At 42.6% G+C, this 14043-nt stretch overlaps 1 protein-coding gene across 4 annotated transcripts in view; it reads right to left on the minus strand.

Moving 5' to 3' along the window:
* The window catches only part of INPP4A (inositol polyphosphate-4-phosphatase type I A), a 266919-nt gene that overhangs the window by 14154 nt on the left and 238722 nt on the right, over positions 1–14043 (minus strand). For all 4 annotated transcript variants that reach the window (XM_063953338.1, XM_063953341.1, XM_063953340.1 and 1 more), the window contains 7 exons: positions 13092–13264; positions 11041–11164; positions 7186–7309; positions 6230–6370; positions 5129–5226; positions 4374–4486; positions 3411–3565 (listed from right to left, as the gene is read on the minus strand). In XM_063953338.1, the coding sequence (XP_063809408.1) occupies positions 3411–3565; positions 4374–4486; positions 5129–5226; positions 6230–6370; positions 7186–7309; positions 11041–11164; positions 13092–13264 (928 nt within the window). The remainder of the gene's footprint in view (positions 1–3410; positions 3566–4373; positions 4487–5128; positions 5227–6229; positions 6371–7185; positions 7310–11040; positions 11165–13091; positions 13265–14043) is intronic.

Genomic DNA, 14043 nt, shown 5'->3' on the forward strand with positions numbered 1-14043 from the left:
ATATATATATATATATATATATATATATATATACACACACACACATACACACTTAGCCTGTTTATTTCCCACTATGTCCCTCAATAGTAGGCAAAATACTGTGGGCTATTCTACAATGAGTGACACACATTTTCATTACTTTCATATCCAGAAAACCCAATTCAGTTTATCTGCTGAATACGGTTTATGCTGAAGTAAGACCTCCACGCAACACTATCTTTATTAAAGCTTTAGTTCCAGACAGGCAGATCAGATAGCAGGCTATTTTATTTTCCTCAAACACAAGCGAACACTGAAGACTAAAATGTGATAGTGGGTATATTTACACACCAGGGATTACTTTGGCATGGAGTAGGAATATGGAGGCATAAAATATCATATACTATAAATAAGAACTGGATACTAGGCAGTTCTGCGCAAAAGGCACTTTTATGGAAGAACCTGTTAGGCATCTATACCAACCTCAACAGGGTTTGCAACAATGGATCTCTCATAACCATCAAAGAGGACGCCACAAGTAGTGGGAATATGAGGAGGGTGCATGGGCTGTACTCCAGCACTGTGCAATTACTAAGACATGGAAGCACAATAAGTAACAGTTCAGGAAGATTGGTTGGTTCTGTTGTTATAAACATATACAGAAAAATAGATGTATATACACATCTGTAAAGAAATCAAGCTTTATATAGATCCATAGCTTTAAATGTACTGTAAAGGTGTAAAGAGCAACCATGAAAGCAAACGTAGCCACTATTATGCTTCCGAAACATCAAAATGACATTATATCCAGACCACCATAGCTCAGGAATGCAGGAGTATACCTGGTGTCTCGGGGGATGTGCAATGGCCATAGCACAAGCAGTACAAAATCTGCTGGTACATAAGCTACATGGTGCTATTTGCATGTTATGTATGGTACAAAGCAGCATCAAGGACGTGAGGTAAGTGGGCATGAGTAAGCTATATATACTGTATATATGTACAAGGATTGTTTGACCAATTCTACTAAGCAGCCCCAGATCTGGAAACTTCAACAGGACAATGTCAAATTGTAAGGCAGAACATAGGGCATAGCCTGGTCACTGCTGTGAGAAATCTGTCTTCCAAGGGGGCAGCATATTCCCAGGCGTACATTTTCCTGGCCTGTCTTTATTTGCAGCGAAATCTGGAAACCAGGTATGCTATGCTGAGGAAAAGCCACACTATCAGTAAGTTTGGGCTGAGTGCTAACAAAGGGACAGAATAGAGGAGGCTGGGATCCAGCCTGAAATCTCGGATCGGAACCAAGCCACTCAAGTTCTTCTGGGTGACTATTTCTCGAGTTCCAATGCTGTGAAGAGGATACAGTTGGAGGGGGAATACAGCAAAAGGAAAGGATCAAGGGGAAAGAAAGTAAAAATCACACATAATAATGGAGATAATAAAAAAAAGCAGAGGAGGAAGCAAAATAAAGGAATTTATAGATTTACAATATTTTGAAACGCACACATAAAAGGTGGTGTAATTGAAACAAAATTTGCATTACAGAGTAAAAGGAGAGAAAAGAGAAAACAAAAAGAGAAAATATAAGAAAAAAGCATTGTAGACGAGTGAAAAGTAAAAGAAAAAATAGCCAGGTTTCCATGTTTGGTTTAGTTTGGACAGCCACCAGTCCATGCTGCCATGCATCAACATGCTGCCAAGCAGTGGCCATCTGAATGCAAGCAGACCATGAACAAATCAGTACAGGATTTGACCCTTTCGCGGCAGAGAAATAAGCCCCAGCTACCAGATTATGTAGCCTGCCTAAGTACTATTGGTGTGGTAATAACAAAATTAAAGTTGCATAAAAAATGTAATGTTCTATTCATATTATATTACAGCAATAAAGCTAACTGTAATGTATCTCTGCTGCACTTTGTGTAAAGAAAGCTCTTAGACACACAGAGGCTCTGGAGGGAGAATAACTGCTCTAATGCTATGTATCCAACACGTCACTGTCAGTCCCTAGTAATTGTGGGAATCAAGACACTTGTAATAAGTAGTGTACTGTGGCGAAGTACTCAAGCATGCAAATTACTACACGCGGCGGACCATCTATCTTATGCGTCTATAAGGCGCAAAAAGGATATAGGTATGAGGACACCTCTGTATAAGATAGTGTTCATTCGAGCACTCTGCACCTTTCAAAACCCATGCAGTGCCTCTTTCCTACCTGGGGTGTCGCTCTCTGTTTTTGCGCTTCTAGCACACTCTGGTCTGTACTGTACCTCAACACTGAGGTACAGACCAGAGTGTGCTAGAAGCACCAAAGCAAAGAGTAACACTGCAGCAGGAATGAGGAACTGCACATGTTTTGAAAGGTGCAAAGTACTTATATCTGGCTCACATTCTGCCATTTGGAATTAACCTGAAGAAACAGGTGCAATGTGCAATAAAGAGGCAGATATAAATAGTGTGAAAACAATATTCTCCAATACAGCACCAATGGACTTACTATAAAGATAATTTAGATACCCTGCACTATGCAGTAAAACTCTTCTCAGACTAATAGTGTTAGAATGTAAGAAAGGGTCAAATAAAAGAACGCAACATAGGATAATAGGAAATGGACATGTGACTTCAGTAAAGACATTTCATAGACATGGATGAGAACAAGACTGAGTGGTATTTCTGAACTACAGAGGCTGCAGACCTTGTCCTTTCTTGTAGTAAGTGATGTGCAGGGATTATTGTCTAAGTAATGTCAGGAACACATTGGAGGGAGTAAAGTAGTCCTATTTTTTATGTATTTATGGTTAAGATTTTTATTCCACAATCTCTCTGCTGCTTCTGCACATAGAACACAAATGAAGATATGCTGAGGGAAAACAGGATGAGATGGTAAGGGGAGGAAAAGTCATGACAAACATCCATATAGCATGGGTGCTCTGACATGTAAGAGCTGGGTGGTTCTAGAGCAGGTCTAGGCATCCTGTGTCTTTCCAGCTGTTGTATCCACAGCTCCTAGCAAAGTCTGTCAGCTGACGATCATGTAACATCTGGAAAGCAGAAGGATTCTATTCCGGCTCTAGAGTGTAAGACTAGAGAACCAGAGCAACCTGCAGATGCGTTCCCAATTAAGAAAAAGGCCATGGCACTTTCCAGCAATCAAGAGTCCATTGGATCAGTATCTGAAGCCTGAGTGGAACTCATTAGTGATTTTATAAGAAATTCATCCTTAATGGAGATCTTTCTAATTATTATACTATAACAGTTTTGGACAGAAGTCCTCATGTTTTGTAAAACAATACTGCAAGTTGCCATGCAGAAATTCCATTCTTTGGAAAAACATGTTACCTGAAATGATATGGGAAGCCCACATCTGTAGCTCACCTAGTTCTTGTACTGAAAGGCAATGTAAGCCTCAAAGAGCAGCAGGCCTCACTTACCTGCGCATGCACTCCAGTGCTTGTGTGAACACCTGTGGGGCCATTCCATGCTCATGTTGTAGGATAAGGCATTGCTCCAATGTCACTGACATGGCAGTACGATCCTTGGCACTTTTACAGCTTGTAAATCGAACGCCATTCAATCGTCTACATATCTAAGTAAAAAGAGGGTTAAAATGGTCTGCTGTAATGGCAGAAGACGTTTCTCATGAGCAGTAACGAGGAAACACTAGGGTCAAGGGACTAGAGCAGAGAGCAGGGGGAGATAAACGTATAAGAAGTAGGGTGTCATCTAATAGCAGGACACCCAATGCACTCCTAGATTAATAAAGACAAGAGCTGCTACCATGTACACCAGGAAAGCTGGCACCAGCCGGGACACACATAAACCAAAGTACTCATGACTGACTCCAAGTCGGATCATTGAGACTACACCACTGGCTATGCCCATTTATTTGCCAGCAGCATGCAACACTTATCTATGCTGCAGACTCTCCATCTTTGGACAGGCATAGTTTAAGTCCCTTGGAAATAGAGAGTATGCAGGAAACGTAAGTATACCTAAACTTATCCTTTAAAACATAATATCAGAAATGTAAGGAGTGCAATGCTGTTCAGCAGCTATATGACAGGAGATACGCAGTGAAACTACAGGTGTTTTTAATAAAAAAGGTAGCTGAAACTTTTTCCCATCCTCACACATTGCTCGTGGTGCTGCAGGGTCTGTGGGAAAATCTTTTATTAGGATTACCCTGTTTGCCAGAACATTTCCACCTGAGACAGGATAGTTTTGTTTGGTGGTGCAGGTCTCTGGAAATTGTCCTGGAACCCAGTTGTTACAGATGCATAAAAAACACATACAAGTTTCAGTTACCTTTTCTTTTAAACACCCTGTACCTATATTTATCATCAAACAAACTGCAGGTTGAAAACCAGAAATACACAAATAGAGGAAAATCATACCTCAGCTGCTTGCCAAAGGATGTCAACATTTTTGTTTTTCCGTGCATGGACATTTTGTCCAAGGAACCTGAGCAGTTCAGGAAGACATGTCTGACTCCGAGACCGTGGCAAACCTAAAATAAATGCAAAGAGATATAAACTAGTGGAAATACAAGAAATCAGACCTTTCCATAGTATAAGAGCTGTAATGCCTGACATAAAACTAAAATCATATTTGCTATCACCAATGCTAACCTAACACAACTTCATACAATATAATTTGGACAAATAAAATTAAACGATCAGCTTCTCTTGCAGAGCTGAAATAAAAATTGATGGAAGCTGGGACAGGAGGCGGTAGGGTACGAATTTAAGTAAACATATCATGGCAGTGACATGTTTTCTGGCTCATAAGGTTTTCCTTCCACCAGCACCATTTCTTTTAAGGATGGTTGTGGTTGGTCTGCAAGAATATTGTGCTAGGTAATGGGCTAGGAGTTAGCTATGGAAAGTAACCATATTCAGAAACTAAGAAAGAATGTAGGTTAAGGTGAAGTAGCCTAACACTTTTCATTTGGTATGGTTATAACAGTTTACTTCAAATTTTAGACAAAAAAGACACATTTGTCCTTTGTTCTATTTTAATACAGTCATTCATGGTGCGTTTAATAGTCGTCCTGTCCTCTAAATCCACAAAATCAATTCATGTAAAGCTTACTACAGGTCATAGTTTCCAACCTGGTGACATGCCCCATAATTGTTGCATCAAAACTTACAATCTTCCGGTAGGACTTCTTTGAACTGCTCATAATAGGAATTAAGCCGCACCAAGCTCTCAACGTTTATGACTTCTTGCAATGACGTATCGCCAAACCTATGTCCATAAAGGTAATTACTAGTCACAAAGACATACATGTTTGGAACTAGATAAAGAGAAGGTTTACACAACACAAATATTCCCCACCCCATTACCAATGTCCCTTATATGTATACAAGTGTGGCATATACCGTACCAGATTATGGGAGGGTGAGTGGTACTTTTCTATGATCCCAGCAAGGCTTGGGAAAGACACAAGCTGCCTACCTGTAGTATTGTGGCAGGGGAAACCTTCTGTTTAATAAATGTATTCACTTAGACAGATACTGTATGTGCTACTAGGAAATTGAAAACCAGCACAGGACTTTTTCCCTAGTTTTTTTTAATTTAGGGACAATCAATAGACATAGGGGGGTATCCAATTAGCCCTGATAAGCCAATGCAAGATGCGGCTTATCAGGGATTTTGTTCACCTGCCTCAGGCAGGCGAAACTAAACCTCCCAAAAGCAGCCCGTTTTCACACTCAGACACCAAATACACATAGGTTTTAATGAACCTGTATGTTTTCATGAGCATTTTTTTTATTGCAGGGGCTATCTAATTGCATAGCCTGTAAAAAAAGATCAGTGAAACATCGCAAAAAAGCGCAAAAAAATTATGTTTTTTACACCCAATGTTCTACTGTGGCTAATTGGATACCGCCCATAGTGATTTAGTTGAAAAGATTATTAATAATACCATCTGATAATAATGAGTGCTACCCCTAAATGCTTAATAAACCAATTTTAAGACAATAAGAAGAGTTTCTCTCCTCACTATCACTAAGTATAGTCACATCTTCTCAGTTTACACAAATAATATTTAATCATTAAAGGACCAGACATAGCCCCAACTACAAAGTATTTGTCCCTCTTTGTTTCTGCATAATATAAATTTGTGCTAGTGCCTGGGAATATTGCTTTGCTCTATGTTTAAGGAATTCAGCATTATTTTATTAGACAAGAAGTTGTAGTATGTCATTAGCTAAGGTGTGTTCATATCATATGGGATACAGCTTACTTTTCTGCCAGCGTCTGCTGTTCATTGATTCCCACGTTGAATAGAACTGGCTGAACCCTTAGCAGCATTCCACTCTGAATCTCGCGGGGAAGGGCATCAAACAAGGCGCTCGGTAACGGAATGCGAACATTAAATCCATCACTACAAGAATAAATAAGTAAAACAAACTGTACTTGCCCTGCACCAGGTTTTATTCAAAACAATCACACTCTTATTTTATATACAAAGCGCAATCAGATACCAGAATTCAAATGAATTTATTTAATATCTGTGAAGTGACCTACAGAGGGCTGTACACAGGAGGTCCCCTTGAAGTCTGATGGACCTTCAACTTTTTTGCAGTGAAAAGCAGGCCAGTATGACAAAGTTCAGGTATGAGCAGCTAATACAGAGCATTAGGTCAGGGGTGTGCACACTGTGTATTATAGAGGTTTTTATTTCCCCTTTTTTATTTTCACTAGAATATTGTTGGTTTCAAAATCACATTAAAGGTGTAAAAAGGGCCAACGTGATTTAATTTGATTTCAGGCTTCACACAAGATACCTGTAGCAATTATTAATAAGTAATAAGTGGTCAGGCCGCCCCAAGGCACAACATTATTAGTCTCCCCCCATCATGTCACTGCACCCTTCATTTTGGGACCGTTACCAAATGCCTCCTGATTGCCAAAGCACCCCCGACCTCCACCACCACCACAATTTACTTACCATTGCCCCCTCCTCCCTTGCCAGTTACAAAATAAAAAAATAAAAAATAAGTTGCAATGAAAAAGACAAAAAAATAAATAATCACCTGGCCTTATCTTGGCCTAACAGGGCTCTCATGCAGAGCAGCATGCTGTGCCGTCCTCCAGCAAGTGTCATCCCCTAGACACGTGCCCAGTGGGAAATCCATTACTACCTCTAGGTCTGCTAGTTATTCGATTATACAAGAAAATAAAGATTGTAAATCTTACCGATTCCCTGTTATAACTGGCATGTCTGTTGAAACGTTTGATATGGCCTGTATAACTTTGAACGTAACATTCCTCAGATCCATGATTCCTAGACTCATATCTTCCAGCATGGCCAGCTCTTCTCCTAAAGCAGAGGTAGAGTATATTTCACTTTAGCGCTACAGGACCCTCAGGGTCGGCATGTGCTCCGGTGCAAGGACACATACTGAATGCTGTTACACCAGAATAGCCTGCATGATTAAGCAGCTGGACGGTGATATTTTCAATCATTCTCTGGTGTACTACAGTATCGGGTGGTCTTCTGTATGCCGAATGTCGGGATCCCGGCGCACAGTATACCGGCGCCGGAATCCCGACACCCGGCATACCGACAACTATTCTCCCTCGCCCGTAGCGCGGCGAGCGCAGCGAGCCCGCAAGGGGCTCCTTTGCGCTCGCCACGCTGTCGGTATGCCGGCGGTCGGGCTCCCGGCGCCGGTATGCTGGTCGCCGGGAGCCCGAGCGCCGGCATACCATACTACACCCACATTATCTGCTTGGTGTTTCCAGGGTGTAAATCTGTCAGTTTGAACCTGCTCTTCAAATCCCTATGCTAGTTCCCCTACAGCACAGGTTCTCAAACTCGGTCCTCAGGACCCCATACGGTTCATGTTTTGCAGGTCACCTGCAGATTTTTAAAATGTGACAGTTGGTGATACACAGTGCAGCTGCCGGGTGACATGGAAAACGTGAACTGTGTGGGGTCCTGAGGACCGAGTTTGAGAACCTCTGCCCTACAGAATTCAAACTCCTCATTCTCTCCTACAAAGACCTTGGCTACTACACCTACATACTACTACCTTTTGCATATCTAGCCTCCAGCCACTTAACACTCTCTCCACCATTTGTGCTCAGCAATGACTGGAGCCTCAATTTTTAATATTCCAACTCTTGCCCCTAAGGGGTCTATGTACTAAAAATGCCGCTATCATGGAGAAAAAGGCGCTCCTGCTTCACCTGTTATCGGTGGACTCGTTCGCTCTCCTGTCCTGTTTTTTTTTTTTTTTTTTATTAAACTTTACTGGCAACCGGCCAAAGTGATAGAGAGCTCACTTCCTGCTTCTACACTGAGAAGAGACAGATTACGGCAGCTACAAGTGATGAAGCCGGCGCTGGAGAAGACATCTGATGGTAAATGATCTCTGCCCTTAGTAACAGCTGGGTCACTTAGCGCTGCCATAGGTGCCTATAGCAGCACAATATTCTAGTCTGTACTTAGCATAGCAGGCAGAACGCAGTGAAATCCCTTTAGTACATATCAAGAAGCAATATGTACAGGAATCTTGTCTGCCTTTTCTGTTTGTTCCCCTTACCTCCTAAGACTTCTATACTGCTCCCCTTTTACATATCCAATCAGACACTACTCCAGCCTCCAGCATTTCAAACACTTTCAAAGACTATGAGCTGCCCACCAAAAGCATTTTCCCTTGCCTGACTCTGCCTCTAACCACATCCTCAAGCCCATTAGTTTTGTAAGCACTCATAAGCAGGATCCTCATGTCACCTCCCGTCTGGTCCTATATTATGCGCCTGTGTGTCTGGGTATTCTTGCTGCTGCACTATGGGACTAATTCAGAGATGTACACAAACCTAACATTTACATACACGTACACAGATGTTGCACTGCCTGCAGGTAGATCTCGTTCTGTGAGATTGCTTTAAGTTCCCTGGACGCGTTTGTCAAAATGTTACTCCATGCTTTGTAAGTGTGCAGAGGCCAGTGTCTACTGGCCTCTGAGGTGTGATTACCCTGGACATCCTGAGTAACCAGAGAGTCCCCGCTGATGATCCAATGCTGCATGTTCGGATGAGCCAGTAGGAGAAGTCTATTTACACGAGATGCTTCCTGCAGCATTAGTATATTATCTCACAGCTGCTGTGTACTAAGACACATACAAAGATCTGCTTCTCAAGCCCTCTGTCTTGTCTGCACTTGGGGGGTCATTCCGACCTGTTCACACGCTGCCGTTTTTCGCAGCGCAGCGATCAGGTCACTACTGCGCATGCGTATGCACCACAATGCGCAGGTGTGTCATACAGGTACAAAGCGGATCGTTGCTGAGCGATGGATTTAACAAAGAATCCATTTGCACAGCTGATCGCAAGGAGATTGACAGGAAGAAGGCGTTTATGGGTGTCAACTGAGCATTTTCTGGGAGAGTTTGGGAAAACCCAGGCGTGTCCAAGCGTTTGCAGGGCGGGTGTCTGACGTCAATTCCGGGTCCAGACAGGCTGAAGTGATCGCAAGGGCTGAGTAAGTTCAGACCTACTCAGAAACTGCACAAAATGTTTTTGCACAGCTCTGCTGCACAGGTGTTCGCACACTTGCAAAGCAAAAATACACTCCCCTATAGGCGGCGACTATCTGATCGCAGTGCTGCAAAGAGTAGCTAGCGAGCGATGAACTCGGAATGACCCCCTTTGTTATTACATCTTACAAATAATGGTTAATATTGTAGTATTTTTTTATTGATACTTCCTGAATGTTCTGTATTTTACATGATGCAATGACGTGGTGGCCATTTTCACAGAGTCCTGCACATGCGCAGGAGAGAAGTCACCAGCAACATGGAGCAGAGACCTACACATGCCCAGTAGAGAAGTCACCAGGAACATGGAGCAGAGACCTACACATGCCCAATAGAGAAGTCACCAGGAACATGGAGCAGAGACCTACACATGCGCAGTAGAGTAGTCACCAGGAACATGGAGCAGGGACCTACACATGCCCAGTAGAGAATCACCAGGAACATGGAGCAGAGACCTACACATGCCCAGTAGAGAAGTCACCAGGAACATGGAGCAGAGACCTACACATGCGCAGTAGAGTAGTCACCAGCAACATGGAGCAGAGACCTACACATGCGCAGTAGAGTAGTCACCAGGAACATGGAGCAGGGACCCACACATGCGCAGTAGAGTAGTCACCAGGAACATGGAGCAGGGACCCACACATGCCCAGTAGAGAAGTCACCAGGAACATGGAGCAGGGACCTACACATGCGCAGTAGAGAAGTCACCAGGAACATGGAACAGGGACCTACACATGCGCAGTAGAGTAGTCACCAGCAACATGGAGCAGAGACCTACACATGCGCAGTAGAGTAGTCACCAGGAACATGGAGCAGGGACCCACACATGCGCAGTAGAGTAGTCACCAGGAACATGGAGCAGGGACCCACACATGCCCAGTAGAGAAGTCACCAGGAACATGGAGCAGGGACCTACACATGCGCAGTAGAGAAGTCACCAGGAACATGGAACAGGGACCTACACATGCGCAGTAGAGAAGTCACAAGGAACATGGAGCAGAGACCTACACATGCGCAGTAGGAACATGGAGCAGAGACCTACACATGCCCAGTAGAGAAGTCACCAGAAACATGGAGCAGGGACCTACACATGCGCAGTAGAGAAGTCACTAGGAACATGGAGCAGAGACCTACACATGCGCAGTAGGAACATGGAGCAGAGACCTACACATACGCTGTAGAGTAGTCACCAGGAACATGGAGCAGAGACCTACAAATGCACAGTAGAATCTACATCACCACAGACTGGAGGGGCATGCATGGAGCCTGCACACATACCCCCCTCCTCTCTTAAACCACTCCTGCTGGTAAAACAGTAGAAGGAACGCAGTGTTTTTTTCCATCCAAGGCACTTGTTCAGTGGGCTGCAGGTAGAATATATTATTCTGCGGTGACTACCCCTGATGTTAAAAGTCATGATCAGCAGCTACAGTACAACATCTAGACCAATATACAGCTACTGAGTTACCAAGACAATTTTGCTCTTGACCTGCACACCACTCACCATACGTGCTGAGCAGACTTTCAAACTGAGCCAGTAGACCAATCGTGTACAGCTGGCGCAGGAACCCATCGTCATTCAGGCAGTTCCTCAGCTTAATAATAAAGCCGCAGATCAGGGCCGTTAACTAAAACAGATAAACAAGTCAATTTAAATATTATCAATAAATAATTCACATTTTAAACCAATTTCCAGTGAAACTTTGCTCATCCAGTGTATCTAAACTCATTACTTCTAATGAAGTCTTGATGAACATTGGTGTTATACAATGCTTATGACGTGATTACTGAACTATTGGGTAATTACCTAACTTCTTATAATTTTAAATATTTCTCTTAAAAATATATGAATTTTTAAAGTCCATAGAATAATAGAAGTAGTTCAATTAGGTACGAATTTGCAGAAAGCAAACTCGCATAGTTAAAATCGCATACTTTGGCTTAAACTCGCATACTGTGCCTTCACCTGAGATTCACCCAGCCCAATTAGAAATGCCAATTCGCACTACTGTTCCTTCACCTGAGATTCACACAGCCCAATTAGAAATGCCAATTCGCACCACTGTGTTTTCACCTGAGATTCACACAGCCCAATTAGAAATGCCAATTCGCACTACTTGCAGCGAGGTTGTGTGAATTTTGTCTAAATAGCAAATTTGGAAAAGAGCATCAGAAAGAATGAACACCTGAATTTACTCTGCGACTGTGGAATTGAATTGGAATTTGCCATGACTTCACCTTGCAGGATCAAACCCGCAGCTAATTGAATTCCTTCCATACAATAAATAACAAGTGTACATTGCAGGAAGTCAGTACTGAAAAATAAGCACATTTTCAGAACTAATTTCTAAAGCAGTGCACTGTAAAATAGACATTAGTCACAACTAGAGTAAAGGTGGCTATACACTGATAGATATATCTGCAGATCAACTGATCTGCAGATATATCTACGGATGGATCGGGCAGTGTGCTGTGCATACACACTGCCCAATCCGTATTGGACTGACGTCATGAACTGGTACACGTTGAGCTGTATATCACCGCCGGCTGCCGCAGCATGTGTCCGGGCGGTTGGCTGATCGCCCGTACACACAAAGCAATGCACCAATATATCGGGAGATATATTGGCCGTCGGCTGTGCTGCAGGGCCGACCCGATATGTCTGTGAACGACGGAGTTCACAGACATATCACCCGTACACACTGGCCGATGAACCCGCGATATATAGGCCGTTCAATAGCTTGTCAATCGCATAGTCTACACTAATGATATTTATTCCGCATTTACCCTCCAACAGAAATCTTTTAGTAGAAAACCTAAATAAATGCATTATCATTTTATTTGGCATATATGGTTGGGGTAAACAAAATCACAAATACTGTATGAGACAAAAGCATTTGCGCTAACTATGGTTCCATCCACTGTTATTGCAACCAAAGAAATATACACCGACAGTAAATGCATTGTGTTTTTTATTGCTCAGAAGGGTATCAATTAAATGTACTTTATTACAGTATTGGTTTGGCTGATATATACAGGTCTTAGTAAAGTTTAGTAAGTTTTCTATTGCGATGTCAAACTATAAGCTTACTGAGCTGTAGGTCATGTTACAGATTGCAAACACAAGTTCTGATATTGGAGGGCGCTGTGGCACAACTGATCAATATGTTATAGGGCCCAAAGCCTCTATCTTCTGTAGGTATCCTGAGTAGTGATGTCACCAAGGCTCATACAAAACCCAGGAGACGCTGTAAAGCCATAGTATACAGCATTCTAATACATAAGGAATAATATAACAGGAGTGCGCAGCATTCTAGATGTCTAAATGAGCTATGTTGATTCTCTCTGTGGTTTTTTAAAGCATTGGCTGTGTAAATCTGCCACAGCTATTGTCACATTACCTGGCAATCAAGCAGTTAAACATTTGTTCCAACTATTGAGTATTTCCGTAAAAATACAGTAAGCACTAATGGAAAACAGGAGTACTATTGTGTAATTACATTTCCATTCAAATGTACCATCTTTCCCCAAATGTATTCACGAAGACAGACATACCGTTTGACAGAAGACGACATCTCTGCGATACTGGAGACTCAAGCACAGCGCAATAGTGGGAGCGCTGTCCTGCATTAACAGAAACACCATGGCTTTTTTTGCTTTGTCACTCATCATGGCCACGCAGTCTGTGAGAGTACTTAGTAGGGGGTACAGGGCCTCGCTCCATTCCCCTGGTGTACAGAAACACAGAGCTAATAAATAAACTGTACAACCAAAAACCTCTCCATATACAGAATGTTCTTTCATTATAAAATCATATCCAACACGTACTGTATCTACCTTAGAGTTACCTAGAAATCCATGTATGTGTAAAAATAGGGAAAGTCTGCCACTTTATGCCCTCAGCTTATATTAGCAGACTCACTGCAGAGGGTCTATGTGTTGTAACGTGACAGTAACGCAGTACAACGCAGGCACAAGGACGGGATGCCATACCCTCCAACATTTTACACATAAAAATTGGCGCAAACTCGAAAAGGGGGCGTGGCCACGGGTAAAGGGTGTGTGGTCACGCCCCTTTTCCTATACTTTCAATGGAAGTTTGGAGAGCCAAAAATCGGTACAGACCATAAAAAAAAAGGGTACTGTACCTGCCAAAAAGGTACAGCTGGAGGGTATGGGATACACGCTGTGGCTGACATACACGAAGTGCACAAAGCACCAGTCTGCCACTACCCTACAGTGGTATTAGTGCTATGAATAACATTTCCTGCAGCTGCTGTGAGCAGACCACTAGAGTGACTGCAAAGTGCTTTTTTCCACTCTTTAATCATAATAATAAGTCTGACACATCTACATTTAGCAATGTCATTAGGGGTTATGACAGAATGGCCGCAGGCATGATTTAGAGTATTAGTATTTAAATTAAAGCATCTATACTGTACAGCTGGCCACATGCAATGTGACATTGGCAGTAAAAGGCAAATGTCCTGATAACACAGCCAACAAT

Source organism: Pseudophryne corroboree, chromosome 2 (assembly GCF_028390025.1).
Source record: "Pseudophryne corroboree isolate aPseCor3 chromosome 2, aPseCor3.hap2, whole genome shotgun sequence".
Classification (NCBI taxonomy): Eukaryota; Metazoa; Chordata; class Amphibia; order Anura; family Myobatrachidae; genus Pseudophryne; species Pseudophryne corroboree.